Genomic DNA, 23,628 nt, shown 5'->3' with positions numbered 1-23,628 from the left:
CCTTGCTCTGCAAGTGGCCGGCGGGTTCCCGGGGTTTCCCTTCCAGCTTCAGTCAAAGGCGGCTCCGAGAGTTCGGCAGCCCGCCGGGGTCCTCAGGCCTGGCTCCCGGGGCTCCCGGGACTCCCGGGATTCCCCCTCCCCCGGCCGCGCTCAGGCTTCCTCCCCTCCCCCCGCCCCGCCCACGGCCCCTCCCCGCCAGTACCAGGTCCCTCCCCTCCCCCCGTATCTCTCCCGCCCCCCGCCTTCCCCCCTACTGCTCGTTCGCCAGTTCCGGTCACGTTGCTGGGTGTTTACGCCTGGAGCCCGCCCCGGACCCCCCCTCCCCGCCCCGCGCACTCGGCGCCCGGGAGCCCCCCGGAGCCCGGGCCCGATCGCCCGGCGGCCTCGCAGCAGCTGATGGCGCCACAGCTCGGGCGGGCGCTGCGGAACCCCGGGCGCAGCTAGCGCGGGGAAGAAGAGCGCCTCCCCCCACACAGCCTGGCCCGGACTCAGGGCCCCGCTGGCCCGTCGCTCCCTCAGGTCCCGAAGGTGAGGAGGCCGGTGGGCGTGGGGCGTGGGCGCCCGGGTGGGGAACCGCACGACCCGGGCTCCTGCTCCCCCGGGAGGGCGGGCGCGGGGCTGCGTACCGCAGCGCGGGAGGCGGACAGGACCCCGCGGGCTGCTGGCAGAAGTTGTCCTCCGCCGCCCAGACTCCGACCCTTCCTGGCCCTGGCGAGGAGTCCACAGCGGCGGAGGGGGAGCCCCCGCCACCTCCTGCCCTCTGCCACCGCACACATCTTTCTTTTCGCCTGCCTTTCCCTGTCCTCCCTGGGTACCTCTCTTCCCCGTCCTCCTTAGTCTCCACATCCCCCCACTGCCTTCGCTGGGAGTCATATGCGAGGCATAAGCAGGGCAGAACAGTAAGACCGAGGGGGTGGGGGCTCCAGTTTCCCCAGGCATCCCACTCCCCGTGTCCCTGGATCTTCAGCTCCACCGAGGTCGGGGCTCCAGGGATCTTCAGAGGAGAGAGGAGCCATAGCCTAGAGGTCTGGGGGGGAGGAGGGGCCCCGGAGTGGGGACGACCACAGGACCTCCACCCCGGAACTGTGGCTCCACAACTGGCCAAGTGACCCCCACCCTGCATAGAGTCCCAGACATTTGTCAAGGGCTGACTTTCTGTTCCCAAGGCAAGTCCCCAGGAGAGCCAAGGACTTGGGGGGAGGGGGAGTAATTATTTTTTAATACGTGTACTGCCTTGGCTTGGTGAAGCCCTGTCCTCAGGAAGCTTATGGCTTAGAGCAGAAGTCAGGTTTGCACATGCATAGGAGCGCACACACACACACACACACACACACACAGTGAAGTGTGATACAAGGCAAAATACCCGGGAACATAAGGAAGGAGAGCCAGCCTGGTGTGGTGGGCCAGGAAAGGCTCCATGGGGAAGGTAGCATTTGATCAGGGCCCTGAAGGATGGGTCAGGTTTCAGGAGGCAGCAACAGGGTGGGGGATAGTGAGGGGATGTCCATGACTAGCAGTAAGAGGTAGAATCTGAAAGAAGTGTTCAAACTGCAAATGTGGACTGTGTTTAGATTGTGAAGGGTCTTCAATGCCAGGGTGAACTCCCAGTGGGGTGCTCCCAGTTACCAGGCACTGTAGTTGTATATTTTGAGCAAACTGCTTAACTTCTCTGAGCCTCTGCTTCTTCATCTATGGAGGGGATATACTAATAAAGCCTTCAATGCAGGGTTGCTGTAAAGATCAGTGAGTTAGGGAGTTCCCTTGTGGTCTAGGGGTTAGGACTCAGTCCTGTCACTGCTGAGGGCCTGGGTTCAATCCCTGGTCAGGGAACTAAGATCCTGCAAGCCGGCGGGTACAGCCAAAAGAAAAAAGAAAAGATGATAAATAAGTTAATATTCATAAAATAAAATAAGAGCAGTGTCGCCCATTTTTCATTATTATATAGGTATTATTACCTATGCACTGATTTTTTTTTTAAACTTAGCCACATGGCTTGCATGGTTCCCCGACTGGAGAGCAAACCCAGGCCCTTTTCAGTGGAAACTCAGAGTCCTAAACGCTGGACACCAGGGAATTCCCCTGATGATTATTATAATAAATATTGTTACCTGTGCATCCATGTCTGAGGAAGATTTCTTGAGTTCCTGCTCTCCCTCCTACTCCAAACCTGAGAGTTAGGTAGTGAAGAGGAATGATGGCCAAGAAAAATAAAGAACATACTAATTCATTTATTTATCCATACATTACCATGCCTATCTTATCTAATATACCTGCCCGGACTATAAGAATGATAAACATAGTTTAACATTCTTCTCAGTTGGAAAGATCCCCTGGAGAAGGGAATGGCAACCCACTCCAGTATGCTTGCCTGGAGAATCCTATGGACAGAGGAGCCTGGCGGGCTACAATCCATGGGTTCGCAGAAGTTGCCCATGACTAGCAACTAACACGAAACAAGAATGCATACTTAAAGAATCTGAACAAAATATGGGTATTGGAGTGTTCAGAACAGTGCAAGGTTATGTGTTGACTCAATGAATATTTTCAGTCCTAAAGAGAAAAGAAACCCCAAGTATGAAATTGAAACTGGGGCAAGAGAAACAGTCAGGGGCTGCAACGTGGCAGACAATACAAACTCCATGTAAGCAGAAAGCAAGAGGCTTCAATTCTGCTTCATTTCCCAGCCATGGTGTCTGCCTGAGGGAGAGATGGGGGCAGCAGAGACCAAGGGAAGGAGGTCTAAGGAAAGGAGGAAGTCAGCTACTCAAGGAAAAATTGGGCTGTATAAGTGGTCTTCAAACTTTTGGTTAGCGGAAGCCCTGTCTCCAATGAATTTATATGCACAAGCCCATTATATAAAGAGGAATAAAATAAATACAGCAAAGCCTCCAGTCCTGTCTTTTGCCCCCAAACCTCTTGGCAACATCTGAGATCCCTTTACAGAACTCAGGTTCTATGAGCAAAATTTGAAAAACACTGTTTGAGATGATTCTTTGAGCCCTGAGTGCTATGATTCTGTACTTTCTGTTGTTCTTGCCATTCAACAAGCTCTAAGAACTGGAGAGGAGAGAGAACTACAGTTTCTTCCTTGTCCAGTCTGTGGTAGGCAGATAGCTAAAGGAAGGTGTACCCATAAGCTCCACAAAGGTAAGCAGGAAATGAACTCATTTTCAGAGATCAGGAGACCTGGCCTTAGAAAGTTAGAATTGTGCCAAGGTCACAGAGTTCCTGGGCCTGACACTTTGTTGATGGTTGGGGACCTGAGAGATTTCTCCCACCAACTTCACCAAGAGGGAAAAATACTTGTAACTTTCAAACAGAGAAGCATGTCAAAAATACTTGGAATCTGGTGGCTCAGATGGTAAAGAATCTGCCTGCAAGGAGACCTTGGGTTCGATTCCTGGGTTGTGAAGATCTCCTGGAGAAGGGAATGACAACCCACTCCAGATTCTTGCCAGGAGAATTCCATGGACAGAGGAGCCTGGCAGGCTACAGTCCTTGGGGTTGCAAAGAGTTGGACACAACTGAGCAACTAACACTTTCACTTTTTTGGCAGCCTAGTGGTTAAGACTCCATGCTTCCAGTGCAGGGGATGCGGGTTCAATCCCTGGTCAGGGAACTAAGGTCCTGCATCCTACATGATGTGGCCAAAAAAACAATTTTCTTTAATATACTACTTGGAATTAACTCTATAAAAGATGAAGCTTGTATTACAGATCCTTATTTATTCTTGATGACAATTCTCAAAAATGAACTTTTTTTTTTTTTTTTTTTTTAATCAAACTAGAAAATTCAAAGAAAGAACTAGGCGCACTAGGAGAAGGTGGGCAGCAGAAACCATGCAGGCCCTGAACCGGTCAGGACAGTGGACAGAGGCCAGGGACCCTTCTCACCAAGCACTTTAATCTGTGAGTTTGAGCATCTCAGGCTGGGTGTCAGGAGAAGACAGCATTGAGAAATCTAACCCTTGGTCCACTGGCCTGGACCAACTCCTCAGGCAAAACCGTCTTCTGAAACCTGGAGCTTCCAGCACTGCGTGTCTTTGCAAACATCTGACATTTTCCTGGCTTGGGCCTTCTGAAACGCCTGTGCTTCCCCAGCGACACAGCAATCTTTGTTGTCCCTGGTTCCTCCTTCCTCACCCCATCCCCTGCCCTCTCCCAAACAAACTAAACTATAAGAAAGAATATTTGCCAAGATCGTTTGTGACCCAAATATCTGCCCTGAGAAGAACAGCCTGCCTGGTTGGAAGCAAACACTCAAGTCCTTCTGGGAAGACACAGAAACTGCTGGCTGGTTCAGTCTCTCACCATGGCCAAGGTCTGGTCTCCAGGGCTATGTGGAGAGGGCTTTACCCTTCAGAAATGTTTGCATTTCAGCAGCAGGAACAGACATTTTTCTCTCTTCATCCTAAGCATAGGTCCCCACGCCTTCATCTTCCAGGTGCATGACAGTAGACAGACAGATGCAAGAAAAGCAGGAACCCCCTCAAACACACACACACACACACATGCACACATGCATGCACTCCTAGAGGCATGCATGCAGGTTCAGGTATATGTACAGACACACAGGCACACACATCACAACATAGATATACAATAGCACAGGCATAGTTCACCTTTTTCTTACCAGTTATGCACCAGATTACTGACTATCTACTTGACATCTATTTCTCCTTGTTTAAGGTCTCCTGAGCATGTCAAATCTAACATGTCTCAGGCTGAAATCTACCTTTTCTGTAAATCTGCTTCTCTATCAGTCTGTCCCAGCTCCACAAATTCACTCACTCATGGATTCTATGCATACTTACTAAGTAGCTCCTATTTGCCAGAGTCCATGCCAGGTACTGCTGCTGCTGCTGCTAAGTCGCTTCAGTCGTGTCCAACTCTGTGCGACCCCATAGATGGCAGCCCACCAGGCTCCCCGGTTCCTGGGATTCTCCAAGGCAAGAACACTGGAGTGGGTTGCCATTTCCTTCTCCAATGCATGAAAGTGAAAAGTAAAAGTGAAGTCGCTCAGTCATGTCCAACTCTTAGCGACCCCATGGACTGCAGCCTGCCAGGCTCCTCCATCCATGGGATCTTCCAGGCAAGAGTACTGGAGTGGGGTGCCATTGCCTTCTCCAATGCCAGGTACTAGGGAACAGGAAGAAACAAAATGGAGTCCTTCATCTTACAGTGCCAACGATCTGGCCGGGGAAACAGATAATAAGCAAAAATGTGATATATTCTTGTGATGGTAAGTTCATGAGAAAAAAAAATAGGGAATGGAGAGTGACAGCAGGTTGTGTTTGTTTGTTTGTTTGTTTGTTTGTTTGGGCCTCAACCCACAGCTTGTGGGGTCTTAGTTCCCCCATCAGGGATCAAACTTGGACCCTAGCAGTGCAAGTGTGGAGTCCTAACCACTGGACTGCCAGAGATTTCCCAATGGTTCTATTATATATATAAATGCTATATCATTTTATTTTCCTTTTTTTTTGACTATGTCACTCCCTATGAGAGATCCTAGTTCCCTAATCAGCAATCGAACCCACACCCACTGCAGTGGAAGCTCAGAGTCTTAACCACTGAACCACCAGGGAAGTCCTGCCTTACAGTTCTGTTTTAACTCAGGTAATCAGAGATGTGGCTCAGCAGCCAATGCAGGAGACCAGAGTTCAATCCCTGTGCCAGGAAGATCTTTTGGAGAAGGAAATGGCAACCCCTTCCAGTACTCTTGCCTGGGAAATCCCATGGACAGAGGAGCCTGTCGGGCTACAGCCCATGAGGTCAAAAAGAGTCCAACGTGACTGAACAACTAAACAGCAACAAATCAGAAAAGGGCCCTGAACTAGAGTCCTGAATGCAGGGAAGGAATGTGCCCTGAGGATATCCTGGAGAAGTACATTTCTGGAAGAGGGAATAGCACTGACAAAGTCCCTGAGGCTAGAGTGTCCTGGGCAAGTTGGATAAAAAGAAAGGAAGCCAAAGTGACTGGGGTGGAGCCAGCAGGAACAGTACAGATGAGGGCAGACAGAGCCAGGGGCGATTGGCTTTCAGAAGAACTTTGGGTTTGGTTTTAAGTGAGATGGGAGGGCTTTGGTTGAGGGCAGAGAGATGTTAGATTTGCTGAAGGAGGCCATTGCAGGGATATACCAGAGGGATGGCGGGATTCTCTGGTTCCTCAGCTGGTAAAGAATCTGCCTGCAATGCAGGAGACCCCGGTTCAATTCCCGGGTCAGGAAGATCCCCTGGAGAAGGGATAGGCTACCCACTCCAGTATTCTTGGGCTTCCCTGGTGCCTCAGGTGGTAGGGAATCTGCCTGCAGTGCAGGAGACCTGGGTTTGATCCCTGGGTTGGGAAGATCCCCTGGAGGAGGGAACGGCTACCCATCCCAGTATTCTGGCCTGGAGAATTCCATGGAATTCCATGGGGTCACAGAGTTGGACATGACTGAGCGACTTTCACCAGAGGGATGGCAGGGACTGGGACTAGGGTGACAACAATGGAGACAATGAGACTTGACTGGATTTAGGATTTTTTTTTAAATATGTGTGTAGGTATTTATTTGTATGTATGGAGTGTGTGTGTGTGTGAGTCACACAGTCATGTCCAACTCTCGGCAACCCCATGGACTGTAGCCCGCCAGACTCCTGTCCATGGAATTCTCTAGGCAAGAATACCGGAGTGGGTTGTCAATTCCCTTCTCCAGGGGATCTTCCTGACTCAGGGATCAAACCTGGGTTTCCTGCATTTCAGGCAGATTCTTTACCGTCTGAGCCACCAGGGAAGCCCGTATGTGTGTATATATGGAAAAGACTTTAAATGCTGGGAGAGACTGAAGGCAAAAGGAGAAGAGGGCAGCAGAGGATGAGATGGTTAGATAGCATCACCCACTCAATGGACGTGAATCCGAGCAAACTTCAGGAGATAGTGAAGGACAGGGGAGCCTGACGTGCTGTGGTCCGTGGGGTCACAAAGAGGCAGACACAACTTAGGGAATGAACAGTGCTCTGTCACTTCAATCATGTCCAACTCCTTGTGACCCCATGGACTGTAGCCTGCCAGGCTCCTCTGTTCATGGGATTCTCCAGGCAAGAATACTAGAGTGGGTTGCCATGCCCTTCTCCAGGGAATCTTCCCAACCCAGGGATCTAACCCGCATCTCTTGTGTCTCTTGCATTGCAGGTGGTTTATTTACCCACTGAGCCACCTGGGAAGCCTCAAATAACAACAAATGTATTTGTTTATTTGACTGCCCCAGGTCTTAGTTGCAGCTTGCAAACTTTTGGTTGGGGCATATGGGATCTAGCTTCCTGACCAAACCTGGACCCCTGCATTGGGAGCATGGAGGCTAGCCACTGGACCACAAGGGAAGTCCTTAGGCTTTTTTTTTTTTTTTTGAAGGTAGAGACAATAAGATTTGCAAATAAGTTGGCTGTAAAATATAAGAAAGGAATCAAAGATGACTCCTAGGTTTTTGATCTGACCAACTGAGTTCCCTCTATCAAGATGGCAAACACCTGGTCAGAGCAGACTTGGAGGAGGAATCATAAGAGTTCAGTATTGAGACTTGAGGAATGGTCTTGAGAGTATTGGGAGTTAAGTCTGAGGGACGTATTAGACACCCAAGTGGTAGTATTAAGAGATTTAATTTAGGGGTCAGCATATAAATATTGGGTTGGCCGTAATATTTCATTCGGATTTTTTTGTTCTTTTTTTTCATTCAGTTCATTTTGATTTTTAGTAAGATGTTATGGAAAAACCTGAACCACCTCTTTGGCCTATCCAATAGCATTTACAGCCATGGGATTGAATGAGATCATGGAGGGAGTGATTATAGAAAAGGTCCAGTGGGAAAGATGAAGAAATGAGGAAAGATCCAGTAAATGTGTCTTCATACTTGAGTTTCCCAGACTGGAAAGCTGGGAGACATCCTAGACGTCCCTTTCCCCATGAGCATGATCTAATCCAGTCCATTCCCTCATCCTGCCAGTTCTACCCCCTAGAATACACCTGGACCTTTCCACCTTCACCTCCATCATCAGGTCCAAGCCTGTATCATCTCTCACCTTGGCAACCGCTCCATTTCCCAGCTGACCTCCTCGAGTCTGTTTGTTCTGCCCCCTCTAATCTGCTCTCCATGATAGTCAATGGTCTTTTAAAAACACAAATCATATCATGTTCATCTCTTGCTTAAAGTCCTTTAGTAAATTCCCAATTCACTTAGCATTAATCCACAACTCTTAACATAGTTTAAAGTCCTTGGGAGATCTTTCACTTGCTAAACCTCACTTCCTGTGACTCTCCCCTAATACTTTACACTTCAAATTTCACCACCAGTAGCCATGTCTCCATTCCTCAAGACCACATAAAACACTTAAACACAAAGCTTGGGGACTTCTCCAATGTGGTCCAGTGGCTAAGACTCCTTATTCCCAATGCAGGGGGACTGGGTTCAATCCCTGGTCAAGGAACTAGATCCCACATGTTGCAACTGAGTTCTCATGCCTCAACTCAAGATCCCGCATGCCACAACCGACCCAGCACAGCCAAATAAATAAGTCAACTTTTAAAAAAAAAAGCTTGGCATATAATAGGCACTCAATAAATGTAAGCTATCAGGATTATTCTACCTCTGGGCTCCACAGATGCTGTTCCCTGTTTGAGATGCTCTTCCCTTTACCCTTCTAACTCCTCCTCCCCCTCCAAGTTTGTGTCAGTGTTCTATTGCTGCATCAATTTATTATCTCACAGTTTCCAAGGATGGGAAGTCTGGCACATTCTACTTGGGGCCCACTCAGGGTCTCCCAAGCCTGAAATCCAGGTGGGCCTGCATCCTTCTCTGAAGACTCGTCTAGCAAAAGATCTGCTTCCAAGATCGCATCGGTTCTTGGCAGAATTTGCTTCTTTGCAGCTGTAGGACTGGAGTCCCTGTTTCCTTGCTGTCAATCAGGGACCATCCTCAGCAACTAGAAGCCTCGCTCAGGTCCTGCTGTAGCTTCCTCCACAGGCTGTCTCACAACTGGGCACTTTTTCCCTTTCTAGTGTGCATGCCTGCTCAGTCACTCAGTCGTGTCCGACTCTTTGTGACCCCATGGACTCCTCTGTCCATGGAATTTTTCAGGCAAGCATACTGGAGTGGGTTGCCACTTCCTACTCCAGATCTTCCCCACCCAGGGATTGAACCTGTGTCTCTTGCATCACCTGCATTGGCAGTAGGACTCTTTACCTCTGAGCCACCTGGGAAGACTTTTCTGCTTCTAGGCCAGCAGCCAAATATCTCTCGGGCTTCAGATCTCTTCCTACAGCAAGAGCCCTTTGAACCTGCCTCACCCAGAATAATCTGAATTTTTTTTAACTCAAAGTCAACTGATTGGAGATATCTGTAAAATCCTTCACCTTTGCCATATAACCTAATCACAGGAGTGAAAGCTGTCATATTCACAACCCCACCCACACCCAAGGAGGGGGGATAAGGTAGGAGAGTGTGTCTTCCAGGGGCTGGGAATCTTGGGGACCATCTTGGAATCCTTCTTGCCACAAGGTCTCAGCCTAAAATCATTTCCACAAGGAGACCTTCCCTGACTCCTAATTTAAACTATGTCCCACTTTATATTCTTACACGTTACTCTGCAGGTTTCTTTCATGGCTCTTACAGGTTGTCATTTTTAACTTATTTGGCTGCATTGGGTCTTATTTGTGGCAGGCAGGAACTTAGCTGCATCATATGGGATCTTTCATTGCAGTGCACAGACTCTGTGGGCTTAGTTGGTCCTTGGCATGTGGGATCTTAAGTTCCCCAACCAGGGATCAAAGCTGCATCCTTGCCATTGCAAGGCAGATTCTTAAACACTGGACCACCAGGGAAGTCCTTATTATTTGTTTGTTGAATGCACCTATTTGTTTGTTTGATTGTCTCCTCTTCACCCTGTGAGCTCCATGAGAATAGAAAGGAGGAATATCCTTTTGTTCATCACTGTGTCCCTGTACCCAGCACAGTGGTTGGTAATATTAGATCACTGAATGAATGAGTGATGAGCAAATGAGCAAATGTGGGCAGGGATTAACCTCCTCATACATTAGACAGAGAGGAGAAGGGATGAAGCATTGATTGAGCCAGGTCCTCTGCTAACTGCTCTATAATTTCTATTTTCATTTAACCCTCACAGTCATCCCAGGACTGTTACTATGAGTAGCCTCATCTTATAGAAAGGGAAAGCAAGGTTGAGAAAGGTTAACTTTCTTGCCCAAAGATACACAGCAGGGAACCGAAAGATCTAGGATTCAAACCCAGGACTGTTTTCAGTGTAAATACTGGGGAACATCTTTGGATTCAAAAGACTTGGTTGGAGAACCGGATCTGCTGTCACTTACTGGCCATGTGAACTGGCACAAGTCACTTCCATTCTGAGTCTGCTTCTTTGTGAAACGGAGGTGGTGATACCTACTGAAGGGTGGTTGGCAGAAGTAAATTAATGTGCATGACGTTCCCTAAATATAGCAGAGTGGTCAGTAAATGTAACCTGTGATTCCCACAAACCAAAGAACACCCCCACCCAGCTGAAATGAAAGCTCACTTGGTTGGATTAGGAAAGCCTTGGAGGTACAAGGAAAAGGGGCCCCGAGAGAGGAACCTGTGAATGTGAGGTTCTCATTCTCAGTCCTGCTGGCTGTGCTTCTGCCAGTGACAGTCTGGATTTGCAGAGGCTTATCAGAAATTGGGTATGAAGGAACCGTTGCTGAACAGAGCAATCCATCAGCTGCTTTTCCTCTCTGCTGGCCAGGCATTCCTAGGGCAGGTGGAGGAAAGGCCTCCACAAGCTTTGTGAGTCCCTGGCAGAGGAGACATGAGCTCTCAGTCCTGGACATCAGAGGTCTGGGCTTCTGCCCTCTGCCTCCTGTTTTTGCCCTCTGCCTATGCTTTCCCAAGACGCTGGTCATCACAGAAGAGACTCACAGGGAAAGGGGCAGGGTCAGAAGAGGGAGTGCTGGAGAGCCAGGTCACCATTAGGATTCAGGGATGTAAGTCTTCCTCTCCCATCAGAGTGTCAGAGCTTCCACCATGGATCTACTCCTTGGGTCTCCTTATCACACTCCCCCACTCCCCTTGGGAAAAGGGCTTCTACTACCTGCCTTTAGCCCACAGAATCAGTGTGAGTGAAACATTCATCAGACCGTCCTCCTCTGTGACCTAGAAGAGCCCAGAGCCCTGGGTTGAGGTTAAGTCAAAGAAACGCAATTGAATTGGAGGAGGGTTGTGCTGTAACCATCAAGTACGTACTCAGGCGCTCAGTCATGTCCAACTCTTTGCAACTCCATGGACTGTAGCCTACCAGGCTCCTCTGTCCATGGGATTTTCCAGGCAAGATACTAGAGTGGGTTGCCATTTCCTCCTCCAGGGGATCTTCCTGACTCAGGGATCGAACCCGCATCTCCTGCATCTCCTGCATTAGTAGATGGGTTCTTTACCACTGAGTCACCTGGTAAGCCCTCTAACCATCAGTCCTGCCAGCTGATGGTTGCCCTTGAACTTGAGGGATGGCAGAGCTGGAGAGGGTTCAGGATTCTCCACAATCCCCTAATTTTACCCAAGAGAAAACCAAGAGCCTAGAGAAGGGGAGGGCTTGCCTGAAGTCACACAGCTGGTTAAGAAGCAGACTAGAACCCAAATCTCTGTCTCTCTTTACTGACTTTGCTGCTCTGTTGAGATATAGAAGAGGCTAAAGTTCCATGGGGGCAAGGAACTAAAGTCATTCCCTCTGAGCCTCTGGTTCTTCATCTGTTGAACAGGAGTAATGATACTTCCTGCCAACACACCCGCTTGCTTCGGAAGTTTCAGTGAGTAAATTCAGGGGACCTGACTTCAGGGGCAGAATCATCTACCTGCCACAGCAGGACCCCAGATTGAAGGAGATCATTGAAAGGATCTGAAGGTGGACAGGGTGGATGGGCCCAGAAAATGTGGGTTCACCTTGTTATCCTCCCCAGGTGGGGCCCAGGCCTGGGTTGCCATGGATACCGTGTCCCTGGAGCATCAGATCCAGAGCGTGCAGCGCCACATCAGCTTCCTGAAAAAAGAGCAGATGGCCCTGCTGCGAGACCTGCACCTGGAGATCCTGAGGCTGCAGAAGCGCTGCTCGGGTGAGGCCTGGAGGGGTGAGGGGGGCGGCTGTCAGCAGCCGCAGCACCGTCTCTGATGGGGTGTCCGCCCTCAGCCTCCCTAAGCCAGGCACGTGTTCATCACCCCTTTCTCTTGGTGAAGAAACTGAGTCTTGGGGAAGTGAGACACACGGAACGTGCAAGCACCTCCCAGCCCTAAGAAGCCCTCAGTCTTGGACTTCCCTGGTGGTTCAGTGGTTAAGACTTCATGCTTCCACCACAACGGCCACAGGTTCGGTCCCTAGTTGGGAAACTAAGATCCCACGTGTTGTGTGTCATGATCAAGAAATAAATTTATTAAAAGAGATACACAAAAAATAAAGAGGGCTGACAGTTCATAGGCAGGTTCATGCTCAGCTTGAGGCGTAAGTGATGAGGAGGCCAAGTATCCCACACTGTCCCGAGGATTAAGCACTTCCTCTCCCTGAGAGCTGAGTAAGATTTAGACATGCTGAGATATTATGGGGTAATGAGAATGGAGAAAGCTTTGCAAAGGAACGGCATGGCAACATCCAGAAGGTAGGAAATCAAAAGCTCATGAAAAGTTCTGTTTGACTGGATTACCCTCTACTTAAAGCTGGTGGGATATATAGCTGGAGCCAGAACATGGAAGACCTTGACCAATATCAGGATGGCTAAGAAGTTTGGCCTGTCCTCCTGGGTAGTAGGGAGCCCCTGAAGGTTCTTGAGCAAACTCATGCTACATTAAGAAACTCAATCCAGCAGTTGTATGGCAGATGAATTGGTGGGAGAGGGAGGCAGGGGGACTAGTGACAGGTCCAGGGGAGAGATGAAGGGGGATGGAAAGGGGAGAACCAGTGGGATGCAGAGGGACCTGGCAATCAATCGGATTTGTAAGCAGGACAGAGTGAGGCGACAGGGATGATGTAAACCTCGTGCCTGACCTCTATTCTTGGACCTCAAGTCTCAGCTGTGTGGCCTTCTCAGAAGCTTGGCTCTGGCCCAGATGCTCACCCTGCATCTTCAAGTGTAGGCTTTAGAGCCAGTGATTCAGTGTCTCAGCTGGAATATCCCAGTCTCATCATTGTACAAATATGTAAACTGAAGCCCAGAGACAGAGAGTGAGAATCACAATGTATCAGAGTCAGGATTAGAACCTAGGGCTCCACACACCCAGTCGTGAAGCATCTGTGGCTTTTTTTTCTGGACACACCACGCAGCTTATGGGATCTTAGTTCTCTGACCAGGGATCGAACCCTCGCCCCCTGCAGTGGAAGCACCAGGTCTCAACCACTGGACCACCAGGGAAGTCCCCTCTGCTCCTTTCCACCCATCCTCTCCCCAGCATACTCAGATTTCCACCTCCCTTCCCTGCCCTACTCATGGGAGTCTCCTCCTTCCCCAGAAAGAAACTGAGGCTCAAAGGGCTTGAGTGACCCACCGGGCTTCTCACTCTATGGCACAAGAAGCCACCAGTCCTGACTTTCAGCCACCACAGTCCCCTCTAGCTCCATATACTGCTGTTCAGCTGCCACCTGCCAAGGCCAGACTTCTTGTCATCTCCCCCAAAGCCTGGCAGGCAGCAGAGGCCAGCCCTTGGGGGCATGGATGCCCTACACCGTCTCATTCCTGCCTGATGCCACTTTTTTACTGTAGTAATGACATTAAAGGGATATTGACACGAGTGAACCCTAAGACCCTATAGCTCTTTCTCTAATTTCTTTTTGCTTCATAATTATTCTGAAGACCTGGGTCCTTCCACGCAGGACACAGGCCAGGATCCCAGGAAAATGGGTTGCTGTCGTTCAGTCACCAAGTCATGTCCGACTCTTCACGACCCCATGGACAGCAGCATGTCAGGCTTCCCTCACCATCTCCCGGAGTTTGCCCAAGTTCATGTCCATTACATCCGTGATGCCATTCAACCATCTCATCCTCTGTAAGAAAGTGTAACAGGCAGGAACAGAGGGCCCTCAGCCCCCACCCTCCTTCTCAGACAAGTATGGGCCTGCAGCCTCTTGGTTATTGATTAAGGAGATAAAAATAACTCTGGGCTGGCCTGGAGCAGCCACTCCTGGGGCTGAAATGACTGAATAAGGCCTTCCCTCCAAGGGGTGGAGGAGAGAGGAGGAGAGGAGAGAGGACAAAGGAGATGTTTTTAAAAAGAGATTAAAGAGGGATCCAGAGAGTGGAAAAAGGATAAGAGTGAGAAGGGGCTGGAATAGGAACCAGGAGGGCAGGGCTTAGGGAAGAACCTGCCCAAGAAGGGGTGATAATTCAAAATAAAGGGGCTTGAGAGGTAGGTGGGTGTGTTCTGGTTGGGAAGGTAGCTTGGATGATAATAAGAGCTGACTCAGCTAGACTGAGTCCTTTATTTCTTTTCTCTTAGCAAAGAATCTTCCCGCAATGCCAGAGACCCAGATTCGATCCCTCGGTCAGGAAGATCCCCTGGAGAAGGAAATGGCAACCCACTCCAGTATTCTTGCCTGCAGAATCCCATGGACAGAGGAGCCTGGCGGGCTACAGTCCATGGGGTCTCAAAGAGTCAGACACAACTGAGTGATGACCACTTTCACTTTCATAGGTGAGAAGACTGAGGCACAGAGAGGTGCTGTCACTGGCCCGAGGTCACGCAGCGTGTCTGACCTCACAGTGTGCGTGCCTGCTAAGTCACTTCAGTCGTGTCCGACTCTCTGTGACCTTATGCACTGTAGCCCACCGGGCTTCTCTGTCCATGGGATTCTCCAGGCAAGAATACTAGAGTGGGTTGCTGTGCCCTCCTCCAGGTGATCTTCCAGACCCAGGGATCGAACCCGCGTCTCTTGCATCCCCTGCATCGGCAGGTGGGTTCTTTACCACTAGCCGCCTGGGAAGCCGGTGCCCTCATGCATACTCATCTAAACCACCAGGACTCTGGCTGGAAGAGGAGCAAGGAGGTTTGATGGATGAGGGAGTGAAGCCCAGCTGGGATTCTGTCTCCCTTCCCCCAGCTCTGGTGGTTAAAGGCTATGGAGAAACATGCCCACAGGCAGTTAGTAACAGAGCCAGAGTCCCTTAGGCTACTCCCCAGACCTAGTCCAGGGTCGCCCCTCCCCCGCCCCCCGGGGTTTACATCCCAGGGCCTCGGAGGAGGGGCCAGGTTAGCCCCGGGAAGCCCTGGGGGAGGGTCAGGCTCTGGTCACAGCAAAAGGCCCAGGCCCTCCAGGCTTTCTGTCTCCTGGAAACAGCTGGCCTCCCCAGGGAAGGCACCTCCGGTAAAGCCCCTGGTATCTAGAAGAGCCTGGTGAGGGTAGCGAGGAGGGGCGGGCGGAGGGCCCACAAGGTGAGTCTCCTTCTGTTGGTACTGCCGGACAGTGGACCCGGGGATCCGCTTCCTTCCCCCACCCCCACCTTCACACCTTCTCCCTTTGGGCACAGACAGCGTCCCTGCAGGTACACGCAGGTGCGCCTGAGAGGTGCCCTCCGTCACAGGCAGCTGCCCCTCCTGGGCTCCCTCCTGCCCCTCTCCCAGCCCTTGAGCCCTGATGGAGTTGGGATGTAGTGGAATGGGGAGTGGGCTGGAAAAACAATCAGACTCAGCAGGCTGAGGGGCGGGGCATGCTGGGCTCGAAGGGGTGGAGACTGGGGACAGGCAGGGGAGGAGACTGCTCCTGCACTAGTGCCCTTGGGGGGCCCCTTGGCTGCCCTCAGCACCAGGCTGACAGCCACGCAGGCTTTGCTTCACTAGGTGGCTCTGTCCTCCTTGAAGCTCCTCTCCCTCCCCCACGGAATGTGGCAAAACCAGGACTTAGCAAGGGCACAGCAGTACTGGCTGTGAAACCAGTGAAACACGTGTGTCCTATTGGTAAATACCCTGAGTCCCCTCTTAGTGTCCCCAGGCAGCCCACCCAGGACACTCCAACCTTCCCAGACTAACCAAACCATCACCACAGTGGGAGGTGAGAAATGTCTGTTTGTTTTGTTTGAATTGGTGGGTCTGACTCTTTGCAACCCCGTGGACTGTAGCCCACCAGGCTGCTCTGTCCATGGGATTTACCAGGCAAGAATACTGGAGTAGGTTGCCATTTCCTTCTCCAGGGGATCGTCCAGACTCAGGGATCGAACTAAAGGCTCCTGCATTGCAGGAGGATTCTTTACCGACTATGCCAAGTCGGACCCTACCCGGACCCACCAATAGACACTGAAAGGTCTGTGCCCTGGACAACAGGTGTCCCCCAGACTGGCTCTGATTGGTTGGCATGTTAAATATTTGTACATCACCTCTGGAAAGGGGCAAATACTCCCACCACCACCAGCCCCAAAAGCAAGCCTTCGTCCCACAAGGGTTGAACTAATCCCCAAATTCAGGACACAGAGTTGGAAAGATCTATTGGAAAGATATCTGGACTTAGAATCAGGCAGATCAGGTTCAGGTTGTACCTCTGACACCTCTCTTTCATTTCTTTCCCTCTGGGCTGCATTAAAATAGGTATGGGGGTGATTTCGATGGTTTCTGAGCATCCTTACTGCCACTTTTACTGGGTTGTGATTTTTAATCTCACACACATACTCTCTCTCTCTGTTTCTAACACACAACGGCCTTTTCTTATCTCTGCCCCCAGAACTGACCCATGACCTGGAGATGAGAGAGGCCCAGTCACACCAGCAAGGTAAGAGAACAACTGGTCACCATTTCCCCCCGACTTAGGACCCATGCCTTCTCCATGCCCAGCTGAGACTTGGGGATAGCCTCACATGCCCACTCCGCTGGGTGGCCTTGTGCAGTGAACAGCCAGCACCACTGTACATACACACATGCCTGGTATCCCTGTCTCCATCCAAATTGGGAAAATGAAAGCAGGAAGGAGATGGTTTCCAGGAAGTCCACGTGCCTGACTTCATTCCTTTGTGACCCACCTCCCCAGTCTTCCCATCCTTGTGCAAGTGATTCTCACGGTCAGTGTGCACACTCGTCAAGATTCAACATGATGGCAATAGGAGGTCTTTGACTTCAAGGAACTTAGTCTAGAGGTGGAGAAAAGAGACAAGTGCACATTAGCAAATTCTTCATTTTATAGAAACAGGACTTCTTGCGAGTGTAGCGGTTCCACTAAAGTGTTTGTTTATAGATTATCACTTCATCCATAAAATGGGGAGAGGTGTGGGGAGATAGCATTCAGTGAGTGTAGAGTTTCAGTTTTGCAAGAAGAAAAAATTCTAGAGATCTGTTGCACAACAATGTGAGTATATTCATAGTACTTTAGAGCTAAAAATGGAAAAGGAAATGGCAACCCACCCCAGTATTCTTGCCTGAAAAATCCCATGGACAGAGAAACCTGATGGGCTACAGTCCATGGGGTCCCAAAGAATTCAGACATGACTGACCGACCAAGCACACACATCCTTAACCATTTTTAACACACAGTTAAAAATGGTTAAGATGGTAAACTTAGCTATTTAGTTTTTTGCCACAATTAATTTTTTTAAATGGGAGGGATTGCATTGTTCAGATCTTAATCCCCAGGTAATATGACCTCTGAGAACTAGGACTGGGTGTTACCCATTGCCTTCCAGTACAAACACATTACCTGACATAGAGAGGGACTCGGTAAGTGCTTGATTTAAAATGAACCACAAAAGTAGTATTTCTTTGACCAGAAGGGTTTTAAGAATGGACTTTTTGCCATGTGGATGTGCTGCTTATAGATCAAAAGCTACATGACCAAGAGTTAGGCACAGGAAAGGCTGGAAGGTTAAGGTAAAATGTTAGAAGCCCTACAAATTACCTGCATGTTCATGCATAAAGATCTAAATACTTATGAACTTGAACTAATTCTGCCCACTATAAGTGGCAGTTGTGGGCAACCTCTTGGTGCCTAGTGCTTGGAGGAAGGGGAGGTGCATTCCCGGATATCAGGAAAGAACAGTTGTGTGAAAACAGTAGCTTTGGGGGCCTCCCAGGTGGCTCGGGGTAAAGAATCTGCCTGCCAATTCAGGAGACACAAGAGACACAGGTTTGATCCTTGTGTTGGGAAGATCCCCTGGAGAAGGAAATGGCAACCCACTCCAGTATTCCTGCCTGGAAAATCCCATGGACAGAGGAGCCTGGCAGACTACAGTCCGTGGGATCGCAAGGAGTCAGACACAACTGAGCATGCACTCATAGTAGTAACTTTTACTGTACCTACTGTCCTTCCTCTGAAACGGCTTTGGGGATCATCTGGACCCCCGTGCCTTGGGTTGTTGCTTTTTTTTTTTTTTTTTTAATAAATATTATTATCTGGCAGCACTGGGTGTTAGTTGCATGCAAGACTTTTTTTTTTTAAGTTGCAGCATGCAGGATCTAGTTCCATGACCAGGGATCGAACCCTGGCCCCCTGCATTAGGAGCAAAAGAGTCTTACCCACTGGACCACCAGGGAAGAGTCCCCAGTGCCCTGGTTTTTATCCTCTCTCTCACTGGGCCTAAGAGCTAGTTTTCTGTGTTCTCATTTTCTATGAAAATCACTTGGGGATTCTCCTATCCCCTCTAGAGTCACTTTTTACCTTCCCTTAGTCACCTTTCGGCTACTGATATCCCCATACTCACTCACATGTGCCAGTCTTGGGATACAGTCCTGGCTGAGATGGAGCTTATGATTCAGGGAGCAGGAGTCCTCAACCGTGGGGGTGTATTAGAATCACCAGGGAAGATTTAAGAAGCACCAGTGTGCTGGTCCAACCCGGGGAGAGTCTGATTCAGTCTGAATTTGTTAGGGCCCAGGAAACTATTTTTTTAAACTCTCTAGGGAATTCCCTGGTGGTCCAGTGGTTAGGACTCTGCGCTCGCACTGCCAAGGGCCCAGGCTGGATCCCTGGTCAGGGAACTAAAATCTCACAAGCTACAGTTTCAAAGGTCAAAATAAATTAAATAACGCTTTCTGGATGTTTCCAGTGTACATCCAGGTTTGAAACCGAGTGCAGTGGGCAAAGACAAACAATGAACAAGTAAAACGTGTAATAAATGCTCTCTTTATGAAGGAAGCAAGGTTCACAGCACAGATTCACCTTTTCCGCTCACACTCCCAGTTCTTTCAGTCCCTTGTTCCTGTGTGTCTCTCCTGCCACAGGGCTTTTACACAAGCTCTTCCTTCCGTGGGAAGCATCCTTCTCTTCTCTGTTCACTACTTAATTCCCATTCATCTGTCAGATCCTAGCCTCGTCATTTCTCTGCTGAGAAGCCTTCTCCGATTAGGTCACAGTCTCCTGTGACAGTCGTGGTGTTGGCAGGTGTCACACATGCACCTACACATTCTTTTGTGATTATGTACCGTACATCTCCCACTGTGCTTACTGAGAGCTTCGTGAGGAATTATCCACCCTATCCGCAATCCCCAACACGACGCACAGAGTCAGGGCTCAACAAATTGTCGTGGAGTGAATAATTGGTCTGGGAAGGGTTTGCTCGTAAGGGCTGGACGGAAGAGTTTAGAGGCTCGGCCAAGCAGGAGGCAAGAGCTGGGAGGGGGGAAAAGGTAGGCGAGCAGGAGTGAGCCCGAGCTTGCGGGACCTGCAATCGGGGAGGTGCGGGGCTTCGCTCTGAAGATTGGTGAGCTGCGCAGGTCCGGCCAGGCGGGGACCCTCACTCTCCCCTCCCTCTCCCCTGCCCAGAGTTGGCGTCCCGGGAGCTGGAGAGCAAGTGCCGCGCGTTGGAGTCGCAGCTGGCCGAGCGAGCAGCGGCCAACGCGGAGCTGCGGCGGGAGGTGGCGCAGCGCGAGGCGCTGGTGTCGGCGCTGCGCTGCAGCCTGCGCGCGGAGGAGCGCCGCTTCCTGGAGGAGCTGCGTCGCCGCAGCCACCGAGCCACCGTGCTGAGCACGGAGCTGCAGAAGCACACCGAGGCGGCCGCCTACCTCTCCTGCCAGCTGCATGCGGCGCGCCAGAAACTGCAGACTCCGCGCCCGGGGCCCGGCGCCGCCGCCGCCACCGCCGAGCCCCGGATCCGCCGGCGCGCACAGCGGGCCCGCCGCCAGCCCGCAGCCGAGGCCGCCACCAAGGGCCCCGGCCGGGACTGGGCCGCCTGGGAGCGTGCGGCCGGCGTCCCGGACGACCTCGATGCCATGCCCGACCCCGCGCTCTTCCTCTGCGCCCGGAGGCCCCAGCGGCCCGGTGGCCGCAGCCCACGTCAGCCGCCTCCCCAGGAACCCCCGGACCAAGCCGGCTCTCCGGCCGCGCCCCGCCCACCCAGTGCGCCCGCGGACCCGGAGTAGGCGCGGGGCGGGCGAGCGGGCGGGGAGCCAGGAAAGGCTGGCCCGGGTTTCGACTCAGCTCGGGCCTGGGCGGATAGGGTTGGGGCGGGTCCCTGGGGCCGAGGGAGCCAGTCCCTCCCGCAGGGAGCGGGCGGAGGCGGCCCCTGCTCCCCCGCGCGTTCCAGCCGCCCCGGCCTTTTGTATTTCCCGAGGCTTTGAGCTGTCGCCGCAGCTTTGAGCTCTCCTCTCCCGCCGGGGAGCTCCTCCGCCGGGCCCAGCGAAGGCACTTTTTTTTTCCTTGGAGAGGACTCACAGTACCGATCCTTATCTGGTCCCCACCCTGCCACTGGGAGGGGACGGGGCGGGAGTCACGCCCTGACCCAGGAAAGTGACAATCGTTTGGCCATAGCGGGGAGGCCGGGCTGGCCTACGGAAAGGAACCCGAGTGGCCCTTAGCATCCTTAGGCCTTCCAGCTCCCCGCTGCGGCCTCCCCCAGACCTGCACGGCCGCCCTTCCTTCCCAGCCTGCCTCCGAGGGGCGGTTCGGGCTGGGGGCTAGAGGCTGGACCTTCTCCCCCACATTCCCTCTCTCCCCCAACCTGCTAATAGATCCTTACAGGTGAGCACGGAACACTTTAGAAGACGCCTCCCCCCCAGCCTCTGGTGGGGGGAGTATGGACTTACGGAAGTTTGAACTTCTAGAAATTAGCACCCATAGACCCTTAGAGAAGATTACAGAATGGGTTTGGTGGCAGATAACTGTCTCCAATTCTCAGTTCTTCCCGGGTATGTAGATTCCAAGGACACGCCAGAGTCGGGCTGATGGAAGGGTGGGTTAGAAACTGTTTTCAGGAGGTAGCTGGGAACCTGAAGGCTGCCCTGGGAGTTTCCCTAGTCCTGTTTATTGGTGCTAATTTTGCCCAGCTTCCTAATTAGCTGGTTGCACCCAGAGGCAGGAAGAGGGGCCCTGCTTCTTGGAAGTGGCAGCTGTTGATAGAAGTTTGAGTGTGCTGGGGGCTGTGGGTGGGGGGATGGTGGGAACGCAGGTTAGGCCCAGCCTCACCCTCGCCAGGACTGCCCCCATCCTGTCAGACCTGACAGCAGCCGGTGTTCAGTGCCCTTTGTCTAGGTTGGGGAGTGGCAGACGGGAAGACTACTGCCCCACCTCCTAGCGCGTTTCTCCCCAGCTCCCCCTCACAACCAAAGGCGGGAAGTCCAGCTCCAGCCCGATTCATCGCGCCCACCTGAGTCCAGCCTGGAAAGACAAATCCCTAGAACCCTGTCTTCTCGTGCCATCCCTCTTTTATTGGTCGTGCATCAAGTCCGAAGTGCCTGTGAGGTCTTCCAGGGGCCACCAAGGGAGGACATGGGGCAGGAAGAGGCCTTGACCTCACTCACGATGCCCCATCCCAGCAGGTCCTGACCCTCTGCCTGGGGCTGAGACTTCTGCTTGACGCCCAGAGGTCTGGGAGGTCTCCAGGGGGCGATGAACCCTTTTCCCATTACGGCCCCATGAAGAAAAGGGGGACAGATCCCCAATTACACCCCCTTCCACTGTATACGTTAGAGGGAGCAGGACACGGGTGAGCACACAAACGTGCAGCCCCCCTCCCCGCTCAGGGCTGCTGAGACCACTGAGCAATAAGCAGGCCCGGTCTGTGTCCGCCACTGGGGCGCCCTGGGGACGGACAGTGCTGTCCAGTCTAAAGGGCCGCGGGAGTGGCCTAGGGTCCTTGCTCTGCCTGCTCCCACCTCTCCGCTCCCCAGTCTCTGTGGTTGTACCTCTGCCCTCTGTCTCCCCTCAGGTGTGGGTGACTCACGACCCCTTGACCCTTGACCCGCTGCCTGCCTTTTCAGAACATGTCCCAGGAGGCCTCTCTCTCTCTGCTCGGGGCTGTGCTCACTTGAAGGGGCCTATGACCCTGGGAAGGAGGAGGGAAAGGGGGTCTTTCTGGAGGCACCCACCCAAACTCTCATCTTCCACAACCATACTTTCGGGGTGAACTGGGTGACTTTGTGAGGTCAGTTCTTCTACAGAGATGGTGAAGTACTCTATCCACCCACCCACCCACTAAAAGCCATAGCTCCACCCAGCTGGCCTCCCCCGGCTCTATAGCAATAGCCCTCTTCCTCCCTCCCTCTGTACCCGAGGAGCCCGGCTGGGGGCCACCACAACACCCCTGCCCCACCATCCTCGCTGGTGGCCTGCCTGCCTCTCCCCAAGTGACGCATCAGCACGTCCCGTGTTGTCCCCCTTCCAGCAATCAGAGATGACTCTTGTTCCTGAGCTACTTGGAGATCCCGGCTCCCCGCCCCCCATGAAAGGTCCGGAGTGCTGGGGCGGCTGACTCACTGACTCTCAGCTGAGGTGTGGGGGTGCCTGGGAAAGGAAACGCAACCATCCCTCCCCCCTCCACTCAGCAGGCTGGGGGAAGGTCCAAAGCAAATACAGGGTTCCAATTTTAACAGAAATGCCCCCTCCCCATCCCTCTCCTGGAAATAATAGATGAGAAGCTTTCCTCCTCCAGAACCCTCAGGGCGCTAAATCAAATGAATAAGACTGGGAGTCAGTGGTCTGCCCTTGGCCTCAGTGGCAGGGAACTCCCCAGCCTTGCCCTCAGCTTCTGGCCCTCCCCCTCTCCTAGCCTGGGGGACCCACCCTACCAAAGGAGAGACCCCCCTCCTCGAGCCCCTGAAAAGTTTGGGTGACTAGAAAGGACATTGCCTTCCCTCTCCCTGTCCCCCCCCTGCCCCCCGCCTCTCCACTCTCCCCTCTTTGCTGCACGAATCCCACTGGGGGAGGGGTGTGTTGACATGGACACTCAGGGGCCCTAGTTGCAGTCAGGAGCTGCAGGTGGGGACCCCTCCCCATTCTGGAAGCCAGCCAGGGACCTGTGGGCAATACAGCGTGAGGCTTTGTGCCCCTGCCCCCCGCTCACAGTGGCCTGCAATTTGGGGGACCAGTCCAGGGCTGAAATGGGGTAGCCCTCCCCCAAAACAAGCAGCAGACTAGAGGTCCCCCTGATGGAGCAGAAGGAGGCCAAGAGGGTGTGGAGCAGCACCGCCTCTTGGTGGGGAGCCAGCATCCTCTAAGCACTCTCGCTGAGCGGCCAGCCTTGAGCAGGGGACCTGCGAGTCTTCAGAAACACCAGGCAGGAGCCCCACAGGCACGGCAGACGGATCCGGCTCCAAGTTCTCTGTTGGCTGCGCTTTTTAATCCAATGCTTTTCAGAGAGTATTCACTCATCTACAGAAATAGAGCCCTGTGCTTTAGGGGTGACTGTCATATGCCTTATTCTTAATAAAATACCTGAAAAACA

At 52.1% G+C, this 23,628-nt stretch overlaps 1 protein-coding gene across 1 annotated transcript; it reads left to right on the top strand.

The window, feature by feature from the left end:
- The first annotated feature begins 251 nt into the window (after window positions 1-251).
- On the top strand, window positions 252-23,628 carry CCDC92B (coiled-coil domain containing 92B). Its single transcript, XM_043903400.1, has 4 exons — window positions 252-528; window positions 11,974-12,126; window positions 16,707-16,754; window positions 19,734-23,628. The coding sequence occupies exons 2-4, from the start codon at window positions 11,997-11,999 to the stop codon at window positions 20,327-20,329; spliced, it is 774 nt and encodes a 257-aa protein (XP_043759335.1). The 5' UTR covers window positions 252-528; window positions 11,974-11,996; the 3' UTR covers window positions 20,330-23,628.

This window comes from Cervus elaphus, chromosome 5 (genome assembly GCF_910594005.1).
Source record: "Cervus elaphus chromosome 5, mCerEla1.1, whole genome shotgun sequence".
NCBI lineage: Eukaryota > Metazoa > Chordata > Mammalia > Artiodactyla > Cervidae > Cervus > Cervus elaphus.
This window is presented reverse-complemented; position numbering and strand designations above follow the sequence as displayed.